This window comes from Cryptococcus neoformans (genome assembly GCF_000091045.1).
Source record: "Cryptococcus neoformans var. neoformans JEC21 chromosome 3 sequence".
NCBI classification, from domain to species: Eukaryota; Fungi; Basidiomycota; class Tremellomycetes; order Tremellales; family Cryptococcaceae; genus Cryptococcus; species Cryptococcus deneoformans.
In genome coordinates this window covers 1,210,789-1,231,646 of record NC_006685.1, presented here as the reverse complement: position 1 = coordinate 1,231,646, position 20,858 = coordinate 1,210,789, and the positions used below count along the sequence as shown (strand labels likewise).

The window sequence follows — 20,858 nt, the reverse complement described above, 5'->3', positions numbered from 1 at the left end:
ATAACCTCGATATGGCGAGTGCTGCTATTTGGTTCAAGGGGGTCGTAAAGCTCGAGGAATGTCACCGCCAGAGAAGGGAGCATTGGGGGCGCCTGCTGGCGGTTGATGGACTGCTGGTTAGGAGGGACAGTTAAAGTTCGGCCTCGAGGCCGGTTTTAACGGGTGATGATCTCCGGGGGGTTTAGGTACAGCTGCTGGAGATGCAGATGGTAATCATTGGGATAAGTGCTTTTCAGAGGCATAAAGTCAGCAAAAGCATTTTGTGATATTTAGAAGGTCAAGAAGATGGCCGCGGCATGAGGAAATGAAACGTTCACTCAATAATGAATGCAGCCAGGATTGGGAAGATCAGATCCATCATGTAAGAAGGACGAAGTTCTCGCTCAACCCATCACTTGTATGATGCGTCGAGTGTATCTTTATATATTAATATTCCCCGTGTCACCTTTGAAAATTTCCTCACTTTTCGCCTCCGTCCGTTCTCATCCATGACCCCCACAACCCCCCAATCAACCGCCACCGTCCTCCAATGGTCCTCTCCCTGGCGGTGACGTTCCTCCCAGACTTACGGCCCCTTGAACCAAACAACAAACAGCAATCGCCATAACTTGGCTGCCTGTGCCCAAAATATCATGCTAGATTTTGGATCTGATGGCGCGACTGGAAGTGGCCCGGCGAAGCTCTCTAGCTGCTAACCCTACAATACATGCTGTGCCAATGAAACTGTACAGCTACCTCTGCCTACAGATCCTGAACCTGAACCCTACGAGCTAAGCTTTCGACCAGTAGTTCCGAAGGTACGCCTCCCTTCTACCCAGTCCCCTTGATCATACCTCTGTGAAATCACCTAGAATGCAGCCGGCTTCAAAAGCGACCTTCGCAACTATAACGGCGTTTTGAGACATCGACATCAATCCGTCTGGGGGACTGAAAGGCATTCGATCTGTTACCCATTTGCAGCCGAGTCTTATCATCTCATCAGATTCATTTTGTCTGCGCCTGGAGACGCCTCTATTTATGCTCAGGTCGGTATGTCCGAACTTAACGAAGATAGCAGAGTCCAGCAACTTAACAGAATTGAAATGCCTTCAACTACTGTGATCGGCCTTAACGAAGATAGCAGAGTCCACCAACTTGACAGAGTTGAAATGCCGTCAACTACTGTGATCGGCAATCCTCAGGCGGATTGAGCAGATGTCGCTGTGTGTAGATTTTTATATCAAATAACTCCTAACAGTTAAGGCAAGACTGCAGCGAGAGCCTCATGTAAGTGCGTTTTACTTCACAGTTGTATAATATAGCTAACGTTTCCGCTGTAGGCAAATCTGCTCACGCCTACTAAACCCGAAACAACATGATCATCGTCGATACAATCTCCCTACAGTGGATGACGTCGCGGCTACCATGCAAGCTCTGAAATAGAACCTAGCAGCGGCCGTGGGACGATACAGGAAACCTATGGAAGTAAAAAATCTCAACGTGTGGGCGAGAAAGCCGCCACTTTTTACACCTCCATTTCATTCTGATTTATCACCAACGAGGGAGAATAGGGATGGTATTCCTAGATCCCATCTCGCTGAAGGGCGTAACTACCCATCATCAGTTATAGAACTTACATCCTCTGCTAACATCGTCATTTTACGATGAGGCAGGAACGGTACAAAAAGTCCCTATGGAGCAATCCTATGCCTTAAGGTCTTTTTGAGCGCCCAGGCAGTTTTAATGCGCTCTTCAATATGGGCCTCTTTTTCAAAAGTTGACAGTAGACACTTACTCAGCTCCAAATCCCAATGAGAATGCCTCCTCCTAGCCTTGATAATACGTCAAACACCGGGCCCGAGTCACAACACATCATTTATTCATCTACGCCATCTATCTCAACAGGTAAACTACCGAAACCCCCTCTCTTAAATTGCGCACTCCTTCAAACTACACAAAGTGACATTCTGATCCATTGTTCGTCATAACACCAACATATAAATCACATGTACTGTCCAACAAACAACCCAACCTAATGAGAACTACTAGAGGTAACCTCATACCCCTTTGAGTGCTAGGTTTTGTCCCCCATTCCAATGCCGATGGGAATACTTTACAGTAACTGGTTTGGGATGACGATCTATGTGGTGAATTAAGACCCAGCCCAGCGCATCACACGCTTACATACGTAGAACGATAGGGCCAGCGACATGATCATGATCTGAACATTTTCAATACACCACTTCGTGTCTCCGTTGAAAAAGTACAAGTCTTTTGTCTTTTCCCTTTCACGATGGCCAATGGGTTGAATTGTAGGGCCCAGTTTTAAGAAAGATCGATGGTCTCCATGTCACGGCACTGAGCCTGCCGACGCCGTGTAATTTGTGAATACGCCAGACAGCTCAATAATTAACTTACCCCTCAGAAAAGGGAGGAACATGGGTCTAGGATCAAATGAGCCACTGTACATATGTAAAATGCATCATAATACGTACCACACATTTGGATGAACGAACACGTCCATTCTCATTAACAAAACCACCCAAAAACTGAACGGAATTCCCAAAATTAACTTGGTGCAATTGAATTATTTACCCGAAAAACCGCGAAGTCTTTCGTGGGTCATCACTTGTATATATATAATATATATGATTCCACAGCTGGCATTTGGTAGGTAAAAGCGAGGCAGCACGTTGTGTGCATGAATGAATGAGTGAGGTATATTTCTTTTAAAAATCTCCATCAATGGTATTTATTCCATTATTAATGCATATGCCAACAATTAACGTACCGGGCAGATTAGATTAGTGGTTGGCGGTAGAAGGTGTCGTCGCCCGATGATCGTCGTCAGTGGTCCCATTGAGCGCTAATGACTGATGAGTGAGCTGTTTACACCAGCGAAACAAATCCCACTTGTTTCTGACGCACATTGCACGTTTACAGTTTCTTTGAATTACCTCTAAACTGCACGATGAGTCAGCAAAATTAATAATTAAAAATATACATATTCATAGTTTAAGCATAATGGCTTTCAGTTTTGTATGCAGCATTCTTTCTCTTTGTAGACTGTTGTTCTCTTCACTAAATCTGGCAAACGACCGTGTTGCACTCCGATTAACCCCTTACAAAATGATAAGACCAGCAATGCCCAAAGCCAAACTAAGAGCGCCCAATCCAACAACTTCCTTAATAGCCCCACTAGTACCACTGGAAGAACTAGTGGCAGCCGCGCTGGTTGCAGTAGCACTACCGCTTGATGTGGAGCTAGCATTGGAAGTTCTGGAGGCGTCATCGGTACAAGTTTCATTGGATGGAACCTCGTAGCCCTGAATAAGAACGAGGTCGGAGCATTGGTAGAGGTCGCCATCCCCCTGGATAGATCTCATCAGTTTTGATTTATGGATTAGGTGGATCTGTAACTCACTCCGTCGTATTGAATTTGCAAAGTGACTTCCGAGCCGTTAGTGAGACCTACGTTGAGACTTTCGAGATCGATGTTAAAACACTTTTCACCCTGTGTTACTTGGAAGATATTACTGGCAAGGGGGATGATGGTGCCATTGCTGGTAGTGTTGAAGTCGTCAAAGCTTGTAGGGTTGGAGCTGGTGGAGATGAAGGCAACAACAGTAGCGAGAGAATGATGAGAGTTAATATGGACTTCCCGAAGGTCAGTGCGAGTCGTGTGAACAAGAACATGGATATGCGAGCGTACCAGGGCCAGAACCGAGCGGGAATGGCTGCCGAGGTCCAACAGTACTGAAACCGCCACAAAATTGACCTTCGATGTCAGAGACGAACCCACGGGATTCCTAAAGAACACTCAGTAAGCGTAACATGTACTGTATCATAATTTTGAATTGATTACTACTCACAGGGAAGTCAAGGGTGAAGTGAGCGAGGGCTGTGGAAGCGATGAAAGAAGTAATAAGGATAAACTTTAGCGCGAACATGGCGGAGATGTAAGGACCGTTGAAGGGGGTGTTGTCACGAAAGGTGGATGACGAGGAGGAATCGCTGGGTATTATATACTTTTCAAGACAGTCATTTTAGGGCGTTTAATAGTACGTATTCCGAGTATTGACAACGCGCTCTCTTGGTAAATTGTTCCCGCTGATCCGCTGATAAACTATGTTAATTGGTCTGACGATCGGTACCTGAACGACTTGGCCTCACCAGGGCGAGCCATTTTCTTGCGTGTCTTTGATGATTGAGCCATTACATTACGCGTACTACTACTACTACATTATCTATTACCGAATAGATTAGATAAACAAAAGAAAAGCCAGCAGTTCAGTTACTACTATACAACATATGCTTAGATTACCAGTACCCAGCATGACTCTGAAAGTGGTTTTCTAAGCATTCATGCAAGGGGCAAGCCCGTACGAGCTCCGCTTCAAGTTGTTCGCACTTTTTTGTAAATGTTGTAAAGAAAATGTTGAATTTCGAAATGGACGAAAATGGCTCATCTTCTTTCGTTTGATTTTGCGGCAAATCGCGATCGTTCTTCACGTACGTATAACAATCGGCCAATAAACATAAATTAGTAATTATAATAATAATATATATTTCACTTAAATAATTATTTATTACACTTAGGTGGAGGGTCAATGTACTTTAATTTAGGATAATAAACGCGGATTGTACACACAAATATCCATAAATCATTACAAATTGACTAAAAATTATTACGTATTTTCTCTTTAATTATCAATGAGATGGGAGTCATTTTTCTGAATTTATTTACCTCTCGTGTTTTCTTCTGTCAGACGTCTATTCGAGATTATCAAAGACATAATGAATTCGTCTAGCCCCCCTTTGCAATGAAAGATGACACTGCCCTTGTGACCCTCGCGGCTCTATTCTTTCGTGAATGATGATGAGGAGGTTATGACTCAGTAGTAGTGTGTTCATATAAATAGGTATTATCTTACAACAACTGCTCATTACGATTTCTTCTTTCTTAAATAATTAAGGGTGCAATCCAACTGGTATTAATACGTATAAAAAATAAGTAAGTTGTCAAGTGGTATTACGTAATATCAAACAGTTAAGCGCCTTAAGCCTTGGGTTACAAGCTTACATAACGCGCAAAAATGTCCGGAGAGTAATGCTGTTATCGAGTTTGTTCTATAATTGAGCTTCATTCCTCTTTCTTTCTCCCTTCTCCCTTCTTCACCAGTGAACGTCACTCGAGGGGTTCCTTCTCTATCCATCTCTGTCTTCGAAAGCCCATACTGCCTCACATCTAGCTTAGTCACCTCCTGTCGCACGAGACCCTCCTCAAGATACCTTCCAAGAGATTGATCGCGAAGGCATTTGGGCTCGGTCGACTTTTACCCCCTTATCGAACCTCTGCCACCCCCCCTTCGTCCACCAAGGGGATCTTCCCCCGTATCGGGACCAAATTGAAGCAGGTACAGCGTCGAAGTGCATACAACTGTTTCCTCAAACCAGTGTCCAGCTGTCAATCGTACCAACAAAAAATTGAGCCCCTCAGGAAGTCATTCCGAACAGACGACTCCCTGAGAGACTTCCGAACACGACTAGTGAAATCCATTTTGATATTAAGTTACACCATGTCTAAAGCTACCTCCGGAGAAGCATCGGTACCTTCGCCCACCCAATCTTTCTCGGAATATCTACCTTTTTTGACTGCCGCTCTAGACCGTCTCACCACCAATGCCGCCTCTCTGCCCGACAAGACCGATCTAAATTTTCATCGAAGTCTCGATAGAAGGTTCAACAAGGATGTAGAGAAGACAAGCGAGAGGCTACTGGGTATGACTGAGAGGATACTGGATCTTATCGAAAGGAGTCAAAAAGAAGCCAGACAGGGTAGAGATAAAGGGAAAACAGCTAAAGTGATGATAAGGCGGAGGAAGTTGGAAGACCAAGATGACATAATAGATGGGTATAGAGGTGCAGTACAGGGTGTAATAGACGGTTTGCTTGAAGATGCGGTACGTCGATCTTTACCACTTTGCCCTTGCTGTTCTAATATCTCAAAGGATATCAACCTTGATGAATTGAGAGGAGGCAAGGGGAAAACGTCTGTTACAGTCAAGCCTGCCCTGGTTGCCCAAGCTGGTAAAAAAGTCAGTGAATCGCATTATACCCTTGCTTGTTATGCTCACCATATAGTACAGATTCCCGGCCCATTCACTGAGCGTCTGCCAGCAAATATTATTCATGCGTCTGATCTCACCAAACCTCAGCTTCTCTTCCATGACGCTCCTGACAATGCTCGGACTTCTGAATCCTGGAAGCCGTCTCTAACGACCAAGCCCCATGCTATGGTCCCTCTTGGATTCAAGGCACCTCTCGATTATGAGTTGACCTCGGAAGAAGAGATGGACCCGTCAAAGGCAGCTCTAAGACGCGAGAAAGAGATTCGCGCCCGAACGCACCCCTATTATTATGAAACTAAACACTTACCATACCCCACTTCATTGTTTATTGATTCAAAGCCTGTACCCCCTCAGAGCTTCGATGAGACGCCTTTCGAGTTTGTCGACACGCCGGAAAAACTTCATCGAATGGTTGAAAAACTCAAGCAGGCAAAAGAAATCGCTGTTGATCTGGAGCATCACGACATGCGAAGCTATGCGGGTTTCACTTGCTTGATCCAAATTTCGACTAGAGAAAGCGATTGGGTCGTAGACACGCTGGCGCTCAGGAAGGAAATCCAGCAAGATAAGTTTGGAGACGTTTTCACCGACCCTACTATTGTCAAGGTAAGACGGCTTTTACATCCATTACCGTCTTGTACTCATACACTGATGTCTTCTAGGTCTTTCATGGTGCCGATAGTGATATCATCTGGCTCCAACGGGATTTCGAAATCTTTGTGGTCAATTTGTTCGATACATATAGCGCCTGTGTCGTCCTTGGTGCGCTATATCTTCTTCTTGGTATCACTCATGTCTAACTTGATATCTATTGTAGAAATGCCACAGCGATCTCTCTCAGCCCTTCTTCAGCATTATTGTAACTTTGAGGCCGACAAAAGATATCAGCGGGCCGATTGGCGAATTCGTCCTTTGCCAGATGGCATGTTGTATTACGCTCGATCTGACACCCATTTCCTCCTTTTTATCTACGACAATCTGCGCAACGCCCTTCTTCACAAGTCTTCTCGTCCTTCTTCGCCAGCTAACTGTGGTACTATCGTCCTGGATAGCGCCAGGCCTAATCCTCAAGAAGCTATGCGCGAAGTCCTTGGCAAGTCTGCTGATACGGCATTGAAAATGTATGAAAGAGATTCGTACGATATAGTGACGGGGCGAGGTTCTGGGGGTTGGCTGGCTGCAGGGAAAAAGTGGCTACCTAAAGGAGAGATTGAGCAAGAGTCTGGCTGGGTTTGGAGACATTTGCATGATTGGCGAGATAGAGTGGCGAGAGAGATGGATGAAAGTCCTTTGTGAGTAGAGCATTGTTCTTTCGGAAATTTATGCTAACGGTATTTTCGACAGCTATATTATGCCCAACAATATGTTACGAGATGTTAGTACGGCTGATAATACCGCCAACCTCAGTCGTATAATCAGAAGAGATCGAGCTCCTATTGCTGCTCAGTATATTCCTGAAATTACATCTATCATTGTCGCCGCGAAGGAAAAATTCAAGGAAATCACGGCTGAGCGAGCAGCTAATCCTCAAGTTCAGGAGATGGAGAAGATAGGAGTGAAGGAAATCGGAGCGAATGATGTGAAGAAGGTCCCGGTTGCGGCACTGGCCGTTCCATCTGTACCCCTAGCAAGCACCACCTCAAATATATGGGACGTCGCTGCTAAACCTACCTCTACTAGAACAAATGCCAAGTCAGGTCTTTTCGGCTCTGCCATCAAATTCTCTCAACCGAAGCATGCTTCGGGTTATATTACCGCTTCAAAATCAGGGCAATCAGCTTTGTTCGGGGTGACACTAGACCGAGCAAGCAATCAGAAATCATCATCTGCTGCTTTGACCCTCCGTGAGAGGGAATTATCCCCCGGTTTCCTCAAGGTCATGGAATCTATGCGCATGGACTTACATCCCAAGGGTATGACCTCGGGAAGCAGCGAAGGCGATGGTAAAATGGGGCTGAACCCTGAAACCGTGCCGTTTATCCCTTCCAACCAAAGAAAGACGACGGCGACGTCTTCCTTGGAAGTGAGGGGGAAGAGACCCTTAGGTTTGACGTCGGAGTCAGCGCACCCCCAATCCGGCCAGAAAGCCAGCTCCTCCACCGCATATGCACCAACTTCCGGTATCCCTTCAACGCTCATCAAAGAAATGTCTCCTCAAAAGTCATCAAAATCTGGAACAGTTGATGAGGGCGTTGTTCAGGTGAAAAAATCAAAAAAACAAAAGAAAAGAGAGCGAGCTTCTACGACCGATAGAGCCGGCGATGACAGCGATAGTAAAAAGGCAAAGTTGGGCACTGACGGCGATGGAGAGTTCGGTGCTGCCACGCCGCCAGCTCAGGCCGTAATCCCGTCTGTTGAGCTTTTGAACACAGTAATTGTTGGGGAGGGTGGCAACGCAAATAAAAGTACAGCTTCCAAGAACAAGAAGAAGAAGGTGAAGCCCGAAGATATACCAGCATTTGATTATGCCAGCCAACCTAATTTGTTGGATCAACCACACTCTGTGATCGCCCAGGATGATGCAAAGAAGAAGAAAAAGAAGTTCAAGGAAGCAAGGCCTTCAGGTAAGTCCTCCCACCGCTTCCTACGCCCTGGGTTGCATCACTTATCGTCATCGTTCAGGAGCTGGGATCGTTGAGGTACCGACGTTCGGGGCGAGACCTGCGAGAGACTTGAGCCAGCCTAAGCAGGGTAATAAGTCTGGGACCTTTGCTAGATAGACAGGGATCTAAAGACGTAATTTGCAAATTTGATGAGTTTATGGATTAACGGAGATGGCTTCACAGCTCGCGTGCGCTGCATTGCACTGAGACATGTCACATACGATCTCAACAAGGTATGTGGATATGGCTCACGGTGAGGGCCGGGCAACGAGGAACGGCGGAGGATCGTTGATGAAGACTAGTTGGTGGCAATCTTCTTGCCTCTTGCCTCATTATCTAATGGCTACTACTTATATGCTATATGGCTCTATAAAATACTCTTCTAGAAGCAAATAAATGAAGCTTGCGCGATCCAATTTTTTGAATTGTTTTCGCCAGTTACCATTTTATATTCTACTAGCCTTCAAACCTGTACCGTTGGATAAGCAGTCTCTCCAACGCTTTAACTACAAACACTGCAAATGAATTATTTGTTCGTAACATCAATGGTCGGGTACAGTACTATATACGAAGTACGAACGTGCAGTACTGTACTACTGGTACTGTTACAGTGCTTTTTAGAGTTCCCGGGAGTGTTGTGTCTGAATGCAACGCCTTTTTCAGACTCGTTCGGTCAGTGGCCGGCATCGGAGTCCGCCTCGTTACCAGTTAATTATCATTATTAATAATAATGGCGTTGGAAAATCAGCTCCCGTGAGAAGGTGCGGTGCCTATTTGCCGCAGCTATGCGGGGAAACGCCTTCGTTCCCCTCATTCTGCAGCACAGCGAACAACAGAGGGTAAGCTCGAGCTGTCAATCGTCCTGTCTTCTCTCCTCACATCAACGCGCTAGCCCTACATTCCTGCTCCTAGCCATGGACTTCTATCCTCCTCAGCTGGCTGGACAATCCAGTACAACCACCTCGCTAGAACACCTAGGATCCTCCACCCAGGCCAATCAACAGCCTGTGACTCCTGACACCGTGACCACCGAAAATAAAAGAAAGAAGCGCACAGGAAGTAGCGGAAAGGATGGGACCAAGATAAAAAAAACAAGGCAGAGCCGTGAGTAATTATAGCTTGCGCTGCTGTTGCGGTCCCATAATACTGATGTTGCACAATAGAGTCATGTGATGGTGAGTATGGGACGAAAACCCTCAATACTTCTCGTCTCTCTCCAAATTTGATGAAACTGATGAAGATCTTGGCTATTAATGATTCTTTAGCTTGCCGCGCCCGAAAGTATGCGCCTTCCCTGCCAACTATGTCATTGTTGATTGCTTACTTCTGTATCGTCCAGAGTCAAATGCGACAGACCGCCTCCGGGAAAAGAGACTGACGGTCCAATCAAGAACATGTGCAGCCATTGCGCTCAGCTGAATCTACCATGTGCGTGTTTGGAAGTTATCTACTTGAAAGTACTTTGTTTATCTTTTGTTCACGCAGGTACTTTCGATTATGTGCAACGGAAAAGGGGTCCCCCCAATATGTAAGGAATTCGCTCTGTCCATAGGCTCGAATAAGCATCACTTACTTCATCTTCGACAGGTATTTGAAGCGTATACAGGAAGATCAGCAGGTTGAATGCAACGAAAACGGAAAATCCATCTCCTCAACTGTTGGTTCTTCAAAATTCAGCTCTGAAGTACCCGCAACTATACCACGTGCCCCTCCACCGCTACAGGCTGCGTTGCGGGGAACACCACCTGCGACGTCGGATAACACGTCTTCTGAATGGCAGCCGACCTTGGGCATGACTATGTCTACTACACGCGCGGCTCATGCTGGACATTACCCTATCATGTCCATTTCTGCCAGTTCGTCTCCCAGTGTCCAGGCCGCTACAGTACCTCTCGGACTTTCACCTCTACGTTCAAGGAGTTATCTCCCTGTCTCTCTTGACCCCTCCCATTCACTGGCTACAAGTCAAACTCCGAGTGCACAATCTTCACCGCTTCACTTACCTCAACACCTTGCTTATATCAACCACACATATGACCCGCGAAATCCTCTTGATTCTGTCCTTCCACGTCGGCTTCTTTACCATATCATTGATCTATACTTTGATTATATTTATTGCTTAATTCCTTGCTTGCACAGACCATCATTTATCCACGATCTGAACACAAAACGGGAAGAAAACCCGGATCAGGAGGAATGGGTGATCTTGGTTCTGGCTGTTGTAGCAAGTACGTTAGTGCAGCTTCCGAGAAGCTTTGTCGATCTGCCCAGAAATGAAGTCAAGGACCTCGTTTTAAGATGTCACAATAGAATCAAAGACTATTTAGCACGAGATTTCGATACTATTACCGTGACAAGAAGTGAGTCTTCTCCCGAAAACGTGGTGATCATACTAAGAGCAGATGCTATAGCCATCATTATCTATCTCAGCTTGTAGGTGACAGTTTATTGACCATTCTTGTTGTGGGTGTACGGGCTAACAGCTCAACGATGGTCAACTAGATACGTTTATGGAATCACTGGGCACATCGTAGTCAGCCATGGATTATTCGGTCAGAATTACGTTTTCATGCTTGCTCTACGAGCCCATGAGGAAGGTGTAAGCTTTCTTCCTTTGTTGCGCCAACGGCAGACTGACTCATTGGCCCATCAAGACATACGCTACACTGGGAAACATTGAGCGGGTACTTTTGAGACGGATGTTTTGGCTCATGTATGGTGGGGATAAGACACTTGCTTTCACAGGAGCTTTCCCTGTATTATTCCATGAAGACGATTGTGCCAGTGTGGCGCTTCCCGACGACATGTAGGTAAAAAGTATCGTGTAGTGATCGAAACTGATCTGTTTCAATCAGTGATGATGAATACTTGACGGAAGAAGGATATACAAAACAACCCGAATCCTACACTTCAGTGTTGAGCGGCTTCCGCTATATCAGCCATCTTTTTCGCGGTAAGTGAATCACCAGGTGTATATGTTGATATGACGTCTAACTTCATGATATAGTTTCAGGAGAAGTGTTGGATAAGCGTCGACGAGATAAAATAAGGTCGCCGTCTGGTTTAATGCTCCAAATGAGAATCAATGAGATTAATGAGCTTTACAACCGTACGATGTCCATCATGGATTTTTGCCCCGCACCTTTAAAGTTAGATTACAGATCCGCAAGTGCATCTGTCATGTGAGTCGTCTCCTCGAGCTGCCTATTACAACCAAGGCGATGGGCCAATTTCAAGCATAGGTCTATGTCTCCAGATTGGGACGAAAGAATCAAGAGTGACATTCATACCATCTTTTCTGACCCCAACGAACATGACATGGATCTCGTCAAGGACTTCTACTTAGTTCAGCAGGCCAATATCTACGTCACACAGGTGAGCAGAGCTTGTGTTGTTATTTGTATACCAATGCCGATTACTGACGAACAAGAACAGCAACTAGTTCGGTTCATAATTATCCAATATCGAGAAGAGCTCCTCGAAATTCAGCAAGACGAAGCACACCATGGATTAGACCTCGCCCAAAGGGAAGCGATGAAACGCTCAATCAGAGAACAGACACAAGATGAAAAGGATGAGGTAGTCGTTGACATGCTATCTATCTTGCAAAAAATTCCAATTCAAGTTCTCGGTAGGTGCTGTTTTTGTGTGAATATCTCATTCGTGGCTTCAATTTACACAACATACAGCGGTGAACAGTTTCACTATTATCGAGAAGGTTCGATCTGTTGCTTCGAGTCTGCTTGATTTTTTGGACCATGGTGAAGACATGGGGTTGCTGCCGCTTTCGTCTCATGAAACAAGAGCGCAGAAAGCCCAGAGAAATCTTTGTGCGTAAACTGCCCATTGCATCTTTGCAAGATTGTCTGACTCTGAACTAGGGAAGTTCCTAAATTACTTGTCCGAAATCGAGAGTATGTACTCCTGGCATGACGAGAAAGGGACGGGTAAAGGATTTTAATTACCAGCGAGCCGGGCAGAAAAAGGTGGGGGGTTAGGGACAGCTGAGGAGAAGACCCCGTTGGTTGTAAAGCGTTGTATCGCCAAACGACTCATATTGTTGCTGTTGCTATGGTGACAGATGTTGTATCTGCAGGGCATTGCTTTCACAGTTGCATTGCATTCACAGTCTTAACTTCACATTATTGTACAACTACTTTTCTTTCTCTATCAACATAGAGACAGCTTCTATAGGTGTTAGAAGAATAACCTTATTTATTGGAAAGAAAAAGCGATCGCAATCATTCAGTCACTTAACTACGTACTCATCCACGAATGGAGACACTTTTAGTAACCCAATTAACACTTCGCGTGTCCCGCCTTTTTTTAGTCCCCCTCCATAAGTACTAATGTCCCGGCCTTGCTTCTTATCTCGAGCACAACGCCAGCAACAACAAGCCTGGCCCTCGTTTATTTTCCCTTGTCCACTCGCATCGCGCGTTCCACTTTTTTGTGGTTTATAATAGTAAGTAGCCTAATAATTATAACCGTCCACCGATTTTTTGAAAGCACCATAGTCAGAGCTGGTGAACGGTGGTTGGGCTGCCCGACAGTCGGTGGCAGTGCTCCCATCTCTGCTCGTTACGTACAGAAAATCAGGCGGAACACATCAGAATATACACTAATACCAATGTAGTAGAGATGATCGATATTTTATAATTATCTCATCTTTTAGCGTATCTCTCGTTTCTTTCTGTTGTTGATTTTTGATTTATTTTGACCAGTTTACTACTCACTTCACTGTTCCTCGCCATTTAACGATCATTACTTGTTGCTTGCACCTTATACTTGTCCGTCATGAAATACATCTATACACATCTCAAGGAATTCTTTAAAGTATCTGATTGGAACGAAGACGTAAGTGCTAACTGAATATCCTATTAAATAATCAACTTACACCTTCTGCATACATCTATCTTCCCACTAACCATTTGATATTCTAGATCAAAGGCCCCTTCGGCCTCCAACCCCCTCCCGGCGATTGGGCAGAGTTCAAGAGACGCATAGCTGGTCAGCGAGCATATACCGTTTTGCACAGTGAATAGTAGAGAGTGTAGAAGCTGATAATCGTATAGAACTACAGCAACAATGTCCTGAAGGAGAGGGAATCAAGGTTATTTTTGCTGCTCGGCATGGCCAAGGTTCGCCTCTCATACATGCAGCAATGGCTGACGTTTTGAGCTGTATATGGCTGACAGTTGCTTCAAGCTCAGCACAACACCATCAAAGAAATATACCAAATACCGGATGACATAGTACGTCCATGCTGTTATCTTATCCGCAAAGGCAAATGGCCATCAGCTCAAGTATGTTCTTCCCAAACTTGGCAACGCCTTTGCCCCTCTATTAATAGGGCCAGATCCTTCATCCTATTCTTGACCCAGACTTGACAGACCTTGGCCGCTCCCAAGCAGCAGATCTCGGATATGCATTACAAAGGGAGGTCAAGAGAGGTATGCCTCTACCCAATAAGTGGTATGTGAGTCCGATGAAGCGTGCAGGGGAGACTTGCGGGATTGAATGGGGCTGGCTATTCGAAGAGAATAAAGGCAAGGGTAAAAGTCATGGAGTACCAGCTACAGTCATTGAGGTAAATTACTCTCTTTGGCATATTTATCTGGGAGTATTGTTCCTGACTCGCATCCATTATCAGAACGTACGCGAGCACCTGCACGTCCACGAATGTGATAAACGATCTTCTCTCTCTGAGCTACAGAGGGATTTTCCTTCCTTCACATACACTCCAGAGGTAAAGGAGGAGGACGAGTTGTGGCAGTCAGGTGAAGTTAGGAATCGGGAAACTGAGGAAGAGCTCGTGGCTCGATGTGGAGCAGGGATCGCACAAGTTTTGGATATGAGCAACGATTCCACCTGTACGTACAAGATGCAAGGTGGTCAACGGTTTATTGTTGACATTACCTTTTCCCCGCAGATATAAGTATCACATCCCATTCAGGGGCTTTAAGGGGCATTTACAAATCACTTGGAGTGCCTTCTCGAAACTTAATAGTTGGCGAGATGAACATTTTGGTTCTTCGGGTGAAGAAGATTGAAGAATTAAAAAGGACAGACAAGGGAACAGGAGAAGTTACTGTTAGGGCCTAGTCATCCTCGTCTTGTTGTACTGCATGCTACATCCAGTATATTTATGTATACTCTACGTGAAAAATCTAGACTTGTCGCGTCAAATGCACACGACTTCCTATTTATACAGCGCCTCATACAAGCACCGACGTAATTTAGGCTATGGTACTTTTTGATATCTTCTCAAACACAAATGTCACTCTCCCAGTTCCTCCACTTTCCGCGATGCTTCTCAGATTATGCCTTCTTTGGCTGAACCCCGTATTCTCCTCGTCCGCTGCCCTCGCTTTCTTCAGCATGACTCCACTTCTTACTATCCCAGATTTGCGTTTTTTGGGTACCAAAACTTCTTCATCTGAGTCAAGATCATCCTCATGCCTTTCATGGGGGCTCTCGAAGGCCAGAGAGCCATATGTTTTGATGTTTTGGGATAAAGGGGCACTATCAGTCTCCCACGAATCGAACAGTACGTTATACAGAAGAGAGTCTTGTATGCCACGGAATGATGCAGGTTCAAAAGGATCGAAATGTGCCCAGTGCTTCAGCGCGGCGAGTTTGTTTTTTTGCTCTTGAATGGCCTAGTCCGTGCAATCATTAGTGGCTGCTAAATATTTCACTTCAACTTTCACCGACCTTGCGACGCATTTTGGGAGTCTGAATCAACGAGAGAAGCAGTGAGTGATTTGATTCAAGATGATTGAAAAAAGGAGCGCGCTCACGGGTTCGGGATCATATTTATTGGCACTGACAAAAGTGGGATGATCGTTTTCGTCATTATCACTTTCCTCAGACGCATTGTCTGGCAGGTCCTTTGAATTATGCTCCCCTTCCGCAATGTCCCTCGTTTCGCCTACAGGTTTTCTCGTGCACTGACAACCCAACAAATCATCTGTTGAAGTCACATCAGAACAAATCAACGGAAAGGCACACCACATACGTGTTTGACAACCGTCCGTTCGTACATTCAGGGTGAATATGTCCCTCAATTCTGCTGCCGAGAAAGCTTCATGGTCCAAGTCAGTCAGAAAACCATGCGTTAGTTATAGTCACATTGTATTACATACAATCTTTGCTCGTCTGTTTCTCTGTACGCGTTTGATCCATCATCTGGTCTGATAGCCCCGTCTTAGTAATTTGACGTTGATAGATTTTCTCATCGATGGCGTTAGTAGTGAGAAAGCGATAGATATAGACTGGGCGCTTTTGCCCGTCGCTTTTCATGTGTAAGTATAGACGTCAAATCGCCACGACTGAAAATGCAGAACTGACCGATGTATCCGGGCCATAGCTTGGAGGTCGGTGGAGGGGTTCCTGCATAGTGTCACCATTGTCAACTTAGCCCCTCTATTAAAAAGCCTGCTGCCCACCAATCGCTGTCGAACAAAATCAACCTCGATCCACTATCACTCTGTTAGTCTTCCTCAACGACCCGCGCACAAAATCGACGCACCCAATCAGGTTGAGTCCCACTCCGCCAGCTTTGGCACTAAGCAGAAAAACAAAACTTTCTTGTCTTCCCTTGTCTTTGTTGAACCTATCAACTAGCTCTTGTCTCTGCTTCGGCGGAGTACTACCATCAAGTCTGAGATAATTGTACCTCTTCAGTTTACATAATCCTTGGATCAAGTCAAGTGTAGAAGTCCAGTTAGACACAACAACAACTTTTTCTTCAGTGCATTGGTAGATGGAATGGAGCATTTTGTCAAGCATGAGCATCTTGCCAGACGTAGTCACATCGTTGATGTTGGCATCGCTAGGGATAGCAGAGATTGCTGCTGAGGTGGCTGAGCCTAAATCATCATTTGCTCGTGCTAATTCGTCGTCTCTTCGTTTTAAAAGCTACCGCATTATGTGTGAGGACGGCTGACGATACTGCAACAAATCATTTCTTACCATAGGAGAATTGGAAATTTTCCTCATGAGATCAACTGCCGGTTGTCAGACGTGGCTGATGAAAACCGTTAACTTACTTAGAGCTAATGACTGCGCACCATAGCCTCGGATGAAGCTTCCGACGATATTAGGGTCGAGGAGGTTTGAAAGGACCGAAAGCTGAAGAAGGGATGGGGCGATAAAAATTACGTACTCGTCTGCGTTTGTCAGTTTTAGTCCTCAAGGATTGTCAGCGCAACATACACTTGGGAGGCAAATAATTTTCAAGCACTGCAGCCGTCCTTCGCAGGACAAACTCCTTGGACAACTTGGCTAACTGATTGACAGGTCAACCAACATCCTTAATGACTAAGAAAGAGAGCCTCACATCATTTGCTCTTTCCCTGCCTAGCTCTACATCTTTCGCTGAACAGTTAGGTGTTCTGCTTTTTAATATTGGCTTTTCATAATGCTTTGCGAAAGCCGAGTATTTTCCCAACACACCCGGACAAGCAAAATTGACCATCGCCCAATATTCACCTAGATCGTTCTGTACTGGCGTCCCTGATAAGACTTCGAAGAGTTAAAGGGGGAACATTAGGAGATTATAACCAAACTTACTAATACGGCGTTGGGTTTTGAGCATATCGAACATTTTTATCGTTTTATTGTCTTTGGATTTCAGGCGATGTCCTTCGTCACAGACGATAAGGTCAATTGGCGGAATGCACGAAGCAAGTTCTTTGCTTTGAATGAAAGATTAGAAGCTTATTATCTGAGCAAAGTCTTGAGAGCTTACACGACTTTGCGAAGCTGAATACCGTAAGTTGAGTCAGTTTTAAAGATACAGGAGGGTAAGAAAACGACCCGCCCTTTCGTAACCAATGATCAGAACATGTTGGTGCTTGTTGTTGACCTACGATGTCTTTTAGCGTGCGTCGTTCATGGCTAAAACAGCTGCTCACAAAAGACGATACCCTATAATCTGTACCATCGGCCACCAGAACGTTCACTCGCCTATCCACCCTGTGCAATGATCAGCAGCATACTCCATTACTGCATTCAGCCACTCACCATTTCTTGAACTCTTTGCGCCAATTGTCCACCAACGTTACCGGACACACAATGATCGCTTTGCCGATACTATACGAAGCAGTAAGCAATAAATGTCAGTGTTATGACGTCCAGAAGCAAAAGACTGAGACGCACATGGATGTTTGATTGGCAAAGGGAGACTGCTCTGTGAAATCATTAGGCAAGGCTTACCTTCTGAAGGACGGCTGCACCTACTCAGCATGGTGTAAATGAGTGCTATTGTTTGAAGCGTCTTGCCCAAACCCATCTCATCCGCAAGGATGCATCCTTCGCCTTCCGCACCGGTCATCCCCATGACACACGAGTACATAAACTAATGGGAGTTATTATCGTTGGGCTATCCTGTGCTGATGGCAATACTGACTTTGACACCTTCTTTCTGATGGTCCCGCAATAAGTTCCCCAAGACGGGGTCAAGCACCACATCCACGATGGTTGTGCCTCTGTATTATCTGTCAGCATTTATCCAGCAAAAAAAGAATGAGACTTACTTCAATTTAGCCAGCTTTTCCCCAGGCCTGGGCATCACCACTGCACCTTCAGCATGAGGGTTGAATAACGCTCCCCCCCATTGTAGCCTCTCCTTGTTGCTCTTCTCTCCCAATACAATCCTTTCATTGAATGGTTTAGGTGATTGTCTCGTATAAAATGATGAAGCAGCAACTGCTCGTTGGGCGGCTGCGGGTGTTGGGATGGAGCGCTTTGAAGATGAGGAAATGGGCGACTGGTGTTGTTCATTGTTGACAATTTCCATAGTTGATGGCTTTGCTGGGGTCAAATTTGCTTTCTGTATGGGAGGTCTAAAGGGCTTTGTGAATGATGCAGGTCGGTAGCCGGTGCTTTTGATTGTTGGGATAACTTTAGGTCTGTTGAGAATACTGGTACTAGCTTTGAATCTGAAAAGGTTTTAGATAAATTTAATGGCATGGTGCGCGCGAACGTACTGGTCCTGTTGCAATACATGATCTACCATGATCTCATATCCACCGATCTTAAATTCGGCTTCTGGCTTGATCACCTTATCCCCAACATTGGTAGCGGCCATTCTGGAGGAAAATTCAATGCTCGAACTCAAGGTTCTCCACGATAACTCACTGATTTCCATCCTCGTCAAGCATTACAATCCTGTTACCTTCTACCTTGATGTTGGCATCCCCATCCCAAGTTTCTAGATTAGAAAACAAATGTCAACTATACAACCCTTGATGACCTTAGGCAACGCCATCACAAGACATTACTTACTATGCTTCTTAAATTGGGGTTTCCTCCTGTGGTAGGTCAGGAAAGTGTATTTAGATCATCATCTGGTACTCACCACTGCACGGCAAAATACAATACCGGCGCTAATAAAGTGTCGACAGCCCCATGGACCTTCGTATCTATTTTGCCGTCACCAGGTACAGCTCTAGCCTCCTCTCTTTCGTTCTTCTTCCCTATTTTTATGGGGTCGGCCCCTAGTTCGCTAATCAAGCGTGCTGATCTGGGAGGTAAAGGCGTGAGTGGTATGGGTTTGAGAGTTGGAATGGGAGCATCTCGTTCTGAATCGGAGCCTGAGTTTTCCGAGCAAGAATCTGGAACATATTCCTGTTGGCTAGGAATAGAGTCTATGATGGCACCGAGACTGCGCCTGGGCTTGATCGTTCCGATTGTCATGTCGTGGTGTCGAATGTACTACCCGATATCGAGCGAAGGAGACGAAAAAGAGAGGAAAAGAGGACGAAAGAAGAAAGATGGCAGCGCACTTGGCGGCTGCAGGCGATCAAAATGATCGCGTCCGCGAAACAACATTGCTTGACAAATAGTCGCGTCAACCACCATCGCCACCAGGCGGTAGGCGCCGCCGCCTTCCAGCCACGTGCCCATGTAACTCGGGAGGAGGCAAGCGAGGAAGAACACCAGCTTGTGAATGCAACCGAGCTACGCAAGATTCCAGGCATGGGTATTTACATAGCTATCATACAGCGGTGCTTAATGATACAACATGCGATACAGGAGTCGCCCCATTACAGCGAATGATGCTCATCTCATCTCCTCCTGAATAACGCCTTTCCCTTTCTCAATCCACTCGCAGAGCCTTGAGTACGGCTACCTACCATGCCCTGTTCTTCTAAACACATCCTGGCCAGTTTGAGGTGATAAGGTTGAAGAGGCCCTGTGGGATGGGCGGAATGGGGCTGGAGATCCTTGGCTAATACGCGGTTATACTGCCATACCAATTATGAGGGTCTTGAAATAACTTACCCATTTCTATAACGTCTGCAACAAATACCTTGGCCATACCAGCTACAACTTGAGATAGCTGGGGTGGACAATGTTGGTCAAACAGGTCACGATTTAACTGAGGACAGTCAGCCTGGGTGATTCACAATAGTGTGCGGAACATACCCTTTTAATGGCATTCTTGTTGATGGCTACAGTGCTGAAAGTATCAAACCTTCTGGCCTGCTCCTCATCCATTTGACCCCTCAATAGGCTGGTAGATCTTGCCTCAGCAGCAAAACAGATAAGGAAATAAGTGTTCACTCACAATGTCTCGGCTCTTCTCTTCTTGCCCTTTTTTTCAATTTCATCGTCTGCATCTCTCTTTTTTCCCTTTCCTTTTCCCACTGCACCGGCCAAATTCACTCCTAGTGTACCTATTCCGATACCAACACCGACATCATTTCCTTCATCATCGTCATCATCCTTCTCCCCCTCCAAATCCGGATCCACATCCACATCCACTAATCTTTTTCTCGAATGGGAGATGTCAAGAAGATCAGAGTCATCGACATCGTCTTCTTCGTCGAGCGCTTCTCGTTCAAGAGCCTGACTAGCTTTAGGCGTGAAGGAGGGGCGGCTAGGAAGGGCAAGAGACATGATTCGACTGCGTAATGTATATAAGAATGGTGTGATAGTGGCAAGACAATCCAAGAGAGGTGTTGGCGTAGGTGGGGCTGTTTTCACTCAGATAATACAGGTACCATCCGCCGTTGTAATTTATTTATCATTCGTTGCTGTCGGTTTCCTGGTTTCCGTCGGTTGGTGCGTCGCGGCGGGGCCAGTTTTCTAATGTTTTTAACACTTCGCAAAATAATCCAAGGCGCATCACTAC

General features: G+C 45.5%; 6 protein-coding genes across 6 annotated transcripts; 3 read left to right on the top strand and 3 right to left on the bottom strand.

Moving 5' to 3' along the window:
* Window positions 1-1,871: 1,871 nt before the first annotated feature.
* On the bottom strand, window positions 1,872-3,985 carry CNC03950 (expressed protein). Its single transcript, XM_569628.2, has 9 exons — window positions 3,852-3,985; window positions 3,692-3,788; window positions 3,404-3,636; window positions 2,908-3,350; window positions 2,771-2,845; window positions 2,475-2,705; window positions 2,398-2,423; window positions 2,168-2,343; window positions 1,872-2,119 (listed from the first exon to the last, which is right to left on the bottom strand). The coding sequence occupies exons 1-4, from the start codon at window positions 3,927-3,929 to the stop codon at window positions 3,102-3,104; spliced, it is 657 nt and encodes a 218-aa protein (XP_569628.1). The 5' UTR covers window positions 3,930-3,985; the 3' UTR covers window positions 1,872-2,119; window positions 2,168-2,343; window positions 2,398-2,423; window positions 2,475-2,705; window positions 2,771-2,845; window positions 2,908-3,101.
* A 1,130-nt stretch (window positions 3,986-5,115) lies between these two features.
* Window positions 5,116-9,226, top strand: CNC03940 (PM-scl autoantigen, putative). Its single transcript, XM_024656795.1, has 8 exons — window positions 5,116-5,942; window positions 5,991-6,077; window positions 6,129-6,716; window positions 6,773-6,872; window positions 6,928-7,402; window positions 7,455-8,674; window positions 8,733-8,946; window positions 9,016-9,226. Exons 1-7 carry the CDS (start codon window positions 5,559-5,561, stop codon window positions 8,828-8,830), a joined length of 2,952 nt encoding a protein of 983 aa, XP_024512573.1. The 5' UTR covers window positions 5,116-5,558; the 3' UTR covers window positions 8,831-8,946; window positions 9,016-9,226.
* Window positions 9,227-9,526: 300 nt separating this feature from the next.
* CNC03930 (hypothetical protein) lies at window positions 9,527-12,993 on the top strand. Its single transcript, XM_024656794.1, has 16 exons — window positions 9,527-9,552; window positions 9,606-9,817; window positions 9,877-9,888; window positions 9,979-9,994; window positions 10,053-10,141; window positions 10,199-10,241; window positions 10,301-11,073; window positions 11,125-11,146; window positions 11,216-11,312; window positions 11,368-11,519; window positions 11,569-11,666; window positions 11,721-11,895; window positions 11,956-12,088; window positions 12,149-12,344; window positions 12,403-12,543; window positions 12,595-12,993. Exons 2-16 carry the CDS (start codon window positions 9,628-9,630, stop codon window positions 12,672-12,674), a joined length of 2,217 nt encoding a protein of 738 aa, XP_024512574.1. The 5' UTR covers window positions 9,527-9,552; window positions 9,606-9,627; the 3' UTR covers window positions 12,675-12,993.
* Window positions 12,994-13,399: 406 nt separating this feature from the next.
* On the top strand, window positions 13,400-14,877 carry CNC03925 (hypothetical protein). Its single transcript, XM_024658436.1, has 7 exons — window positions 13,400-13,570; window positions 13,657-13,723; window positions 13,789-13,854; window positions 13,922-13,968; window positions 14,067-14,303; window positions 14,367-14,586; window positions 14,646-14,877. The coding sequence occupies exons 1-7, from the start codon at window positions 13,511-13,513 to the stop codon at window positions 14,816-14,818; spliced, it is 870 nt and encodes a 289-aa protein (XP_024514294.1). The 5' UTR covers window positions 13,400-13,510; the 3' UTR covers window positions 14,819-14,877.
* CNC03920 (DNA supercoiling, putative) lies at window positions 14,812-19,515 on the bottom strand. The gene is made up of 25 exons (XM_024656793.1): window positions 19,080-19,515; window positions 19,007-19,032; window positions 18,860-18,932; window positions 18,709-18,810; window positions 18,256-18,660; window positions 18,129-18,207; window positions 17,960-18,077; window positions 17,879-17,909; window positions 17,744-17,812; window positions 17,635-17,695; window positions 17,541-17,585; window positions 17,469-17,482; window positions 17,291-17,415; window positions 17,058-17,242; window positions 16,934-17,006; window positions 16,768-16,887; window positions 16,691-16,725; window positions 16,248-16,636; window positions 16,165-16,197; window positions 16,067-16,108; window positions 15,862-16,010; window positions 15,735-15,800; window positions 15,517-15,686; window positions 15,431-15,451; window positions 14,812-15,375 (listed from the first exon to the last, which is right to left on the bottom strand). The coding sequence occupies exons 1-25, from the start codon at window positions 19,415-19,417 to the stop codon at window positions 14,953-14,955; spliced, it is 3,192 nt and encodes a 1,063-aa protein (XP_024512565.1). The 5' UTR covers window positions 19,418-19,515; the 3' UTR covers window positions 14,812-14,952.
* Window positions 19,516-19,688: 173 nt separating this feature from the next.
* On the bottom strand, window positions 19,689-20,727 carry CNC03910 (transcription initiation factor tfIID, putative). The gene is made up of 4 exons (XM_024656792.1): window positions 20,292-20,727; window positions 20,150-20,237; window positions 20,006-20,102; window positions 19,689-19,952 (listed from the first exon to the last, which is right to left on the bottom strand). The coding sequence occupies exons 1-4, from the start codon at window positions 20,621-20,623 to the stop codon at window positions 19,789-19,791; spliced, it is 681 nt and encodes a 226-aa protein (XP_024512564.1). The 5' UTR covers window positions 20,624-20,727; the 3' UTR covers window positions 19,689-19,788.
* Window positions 20,728-20,858: the final 131 nt, after the last annotated feature.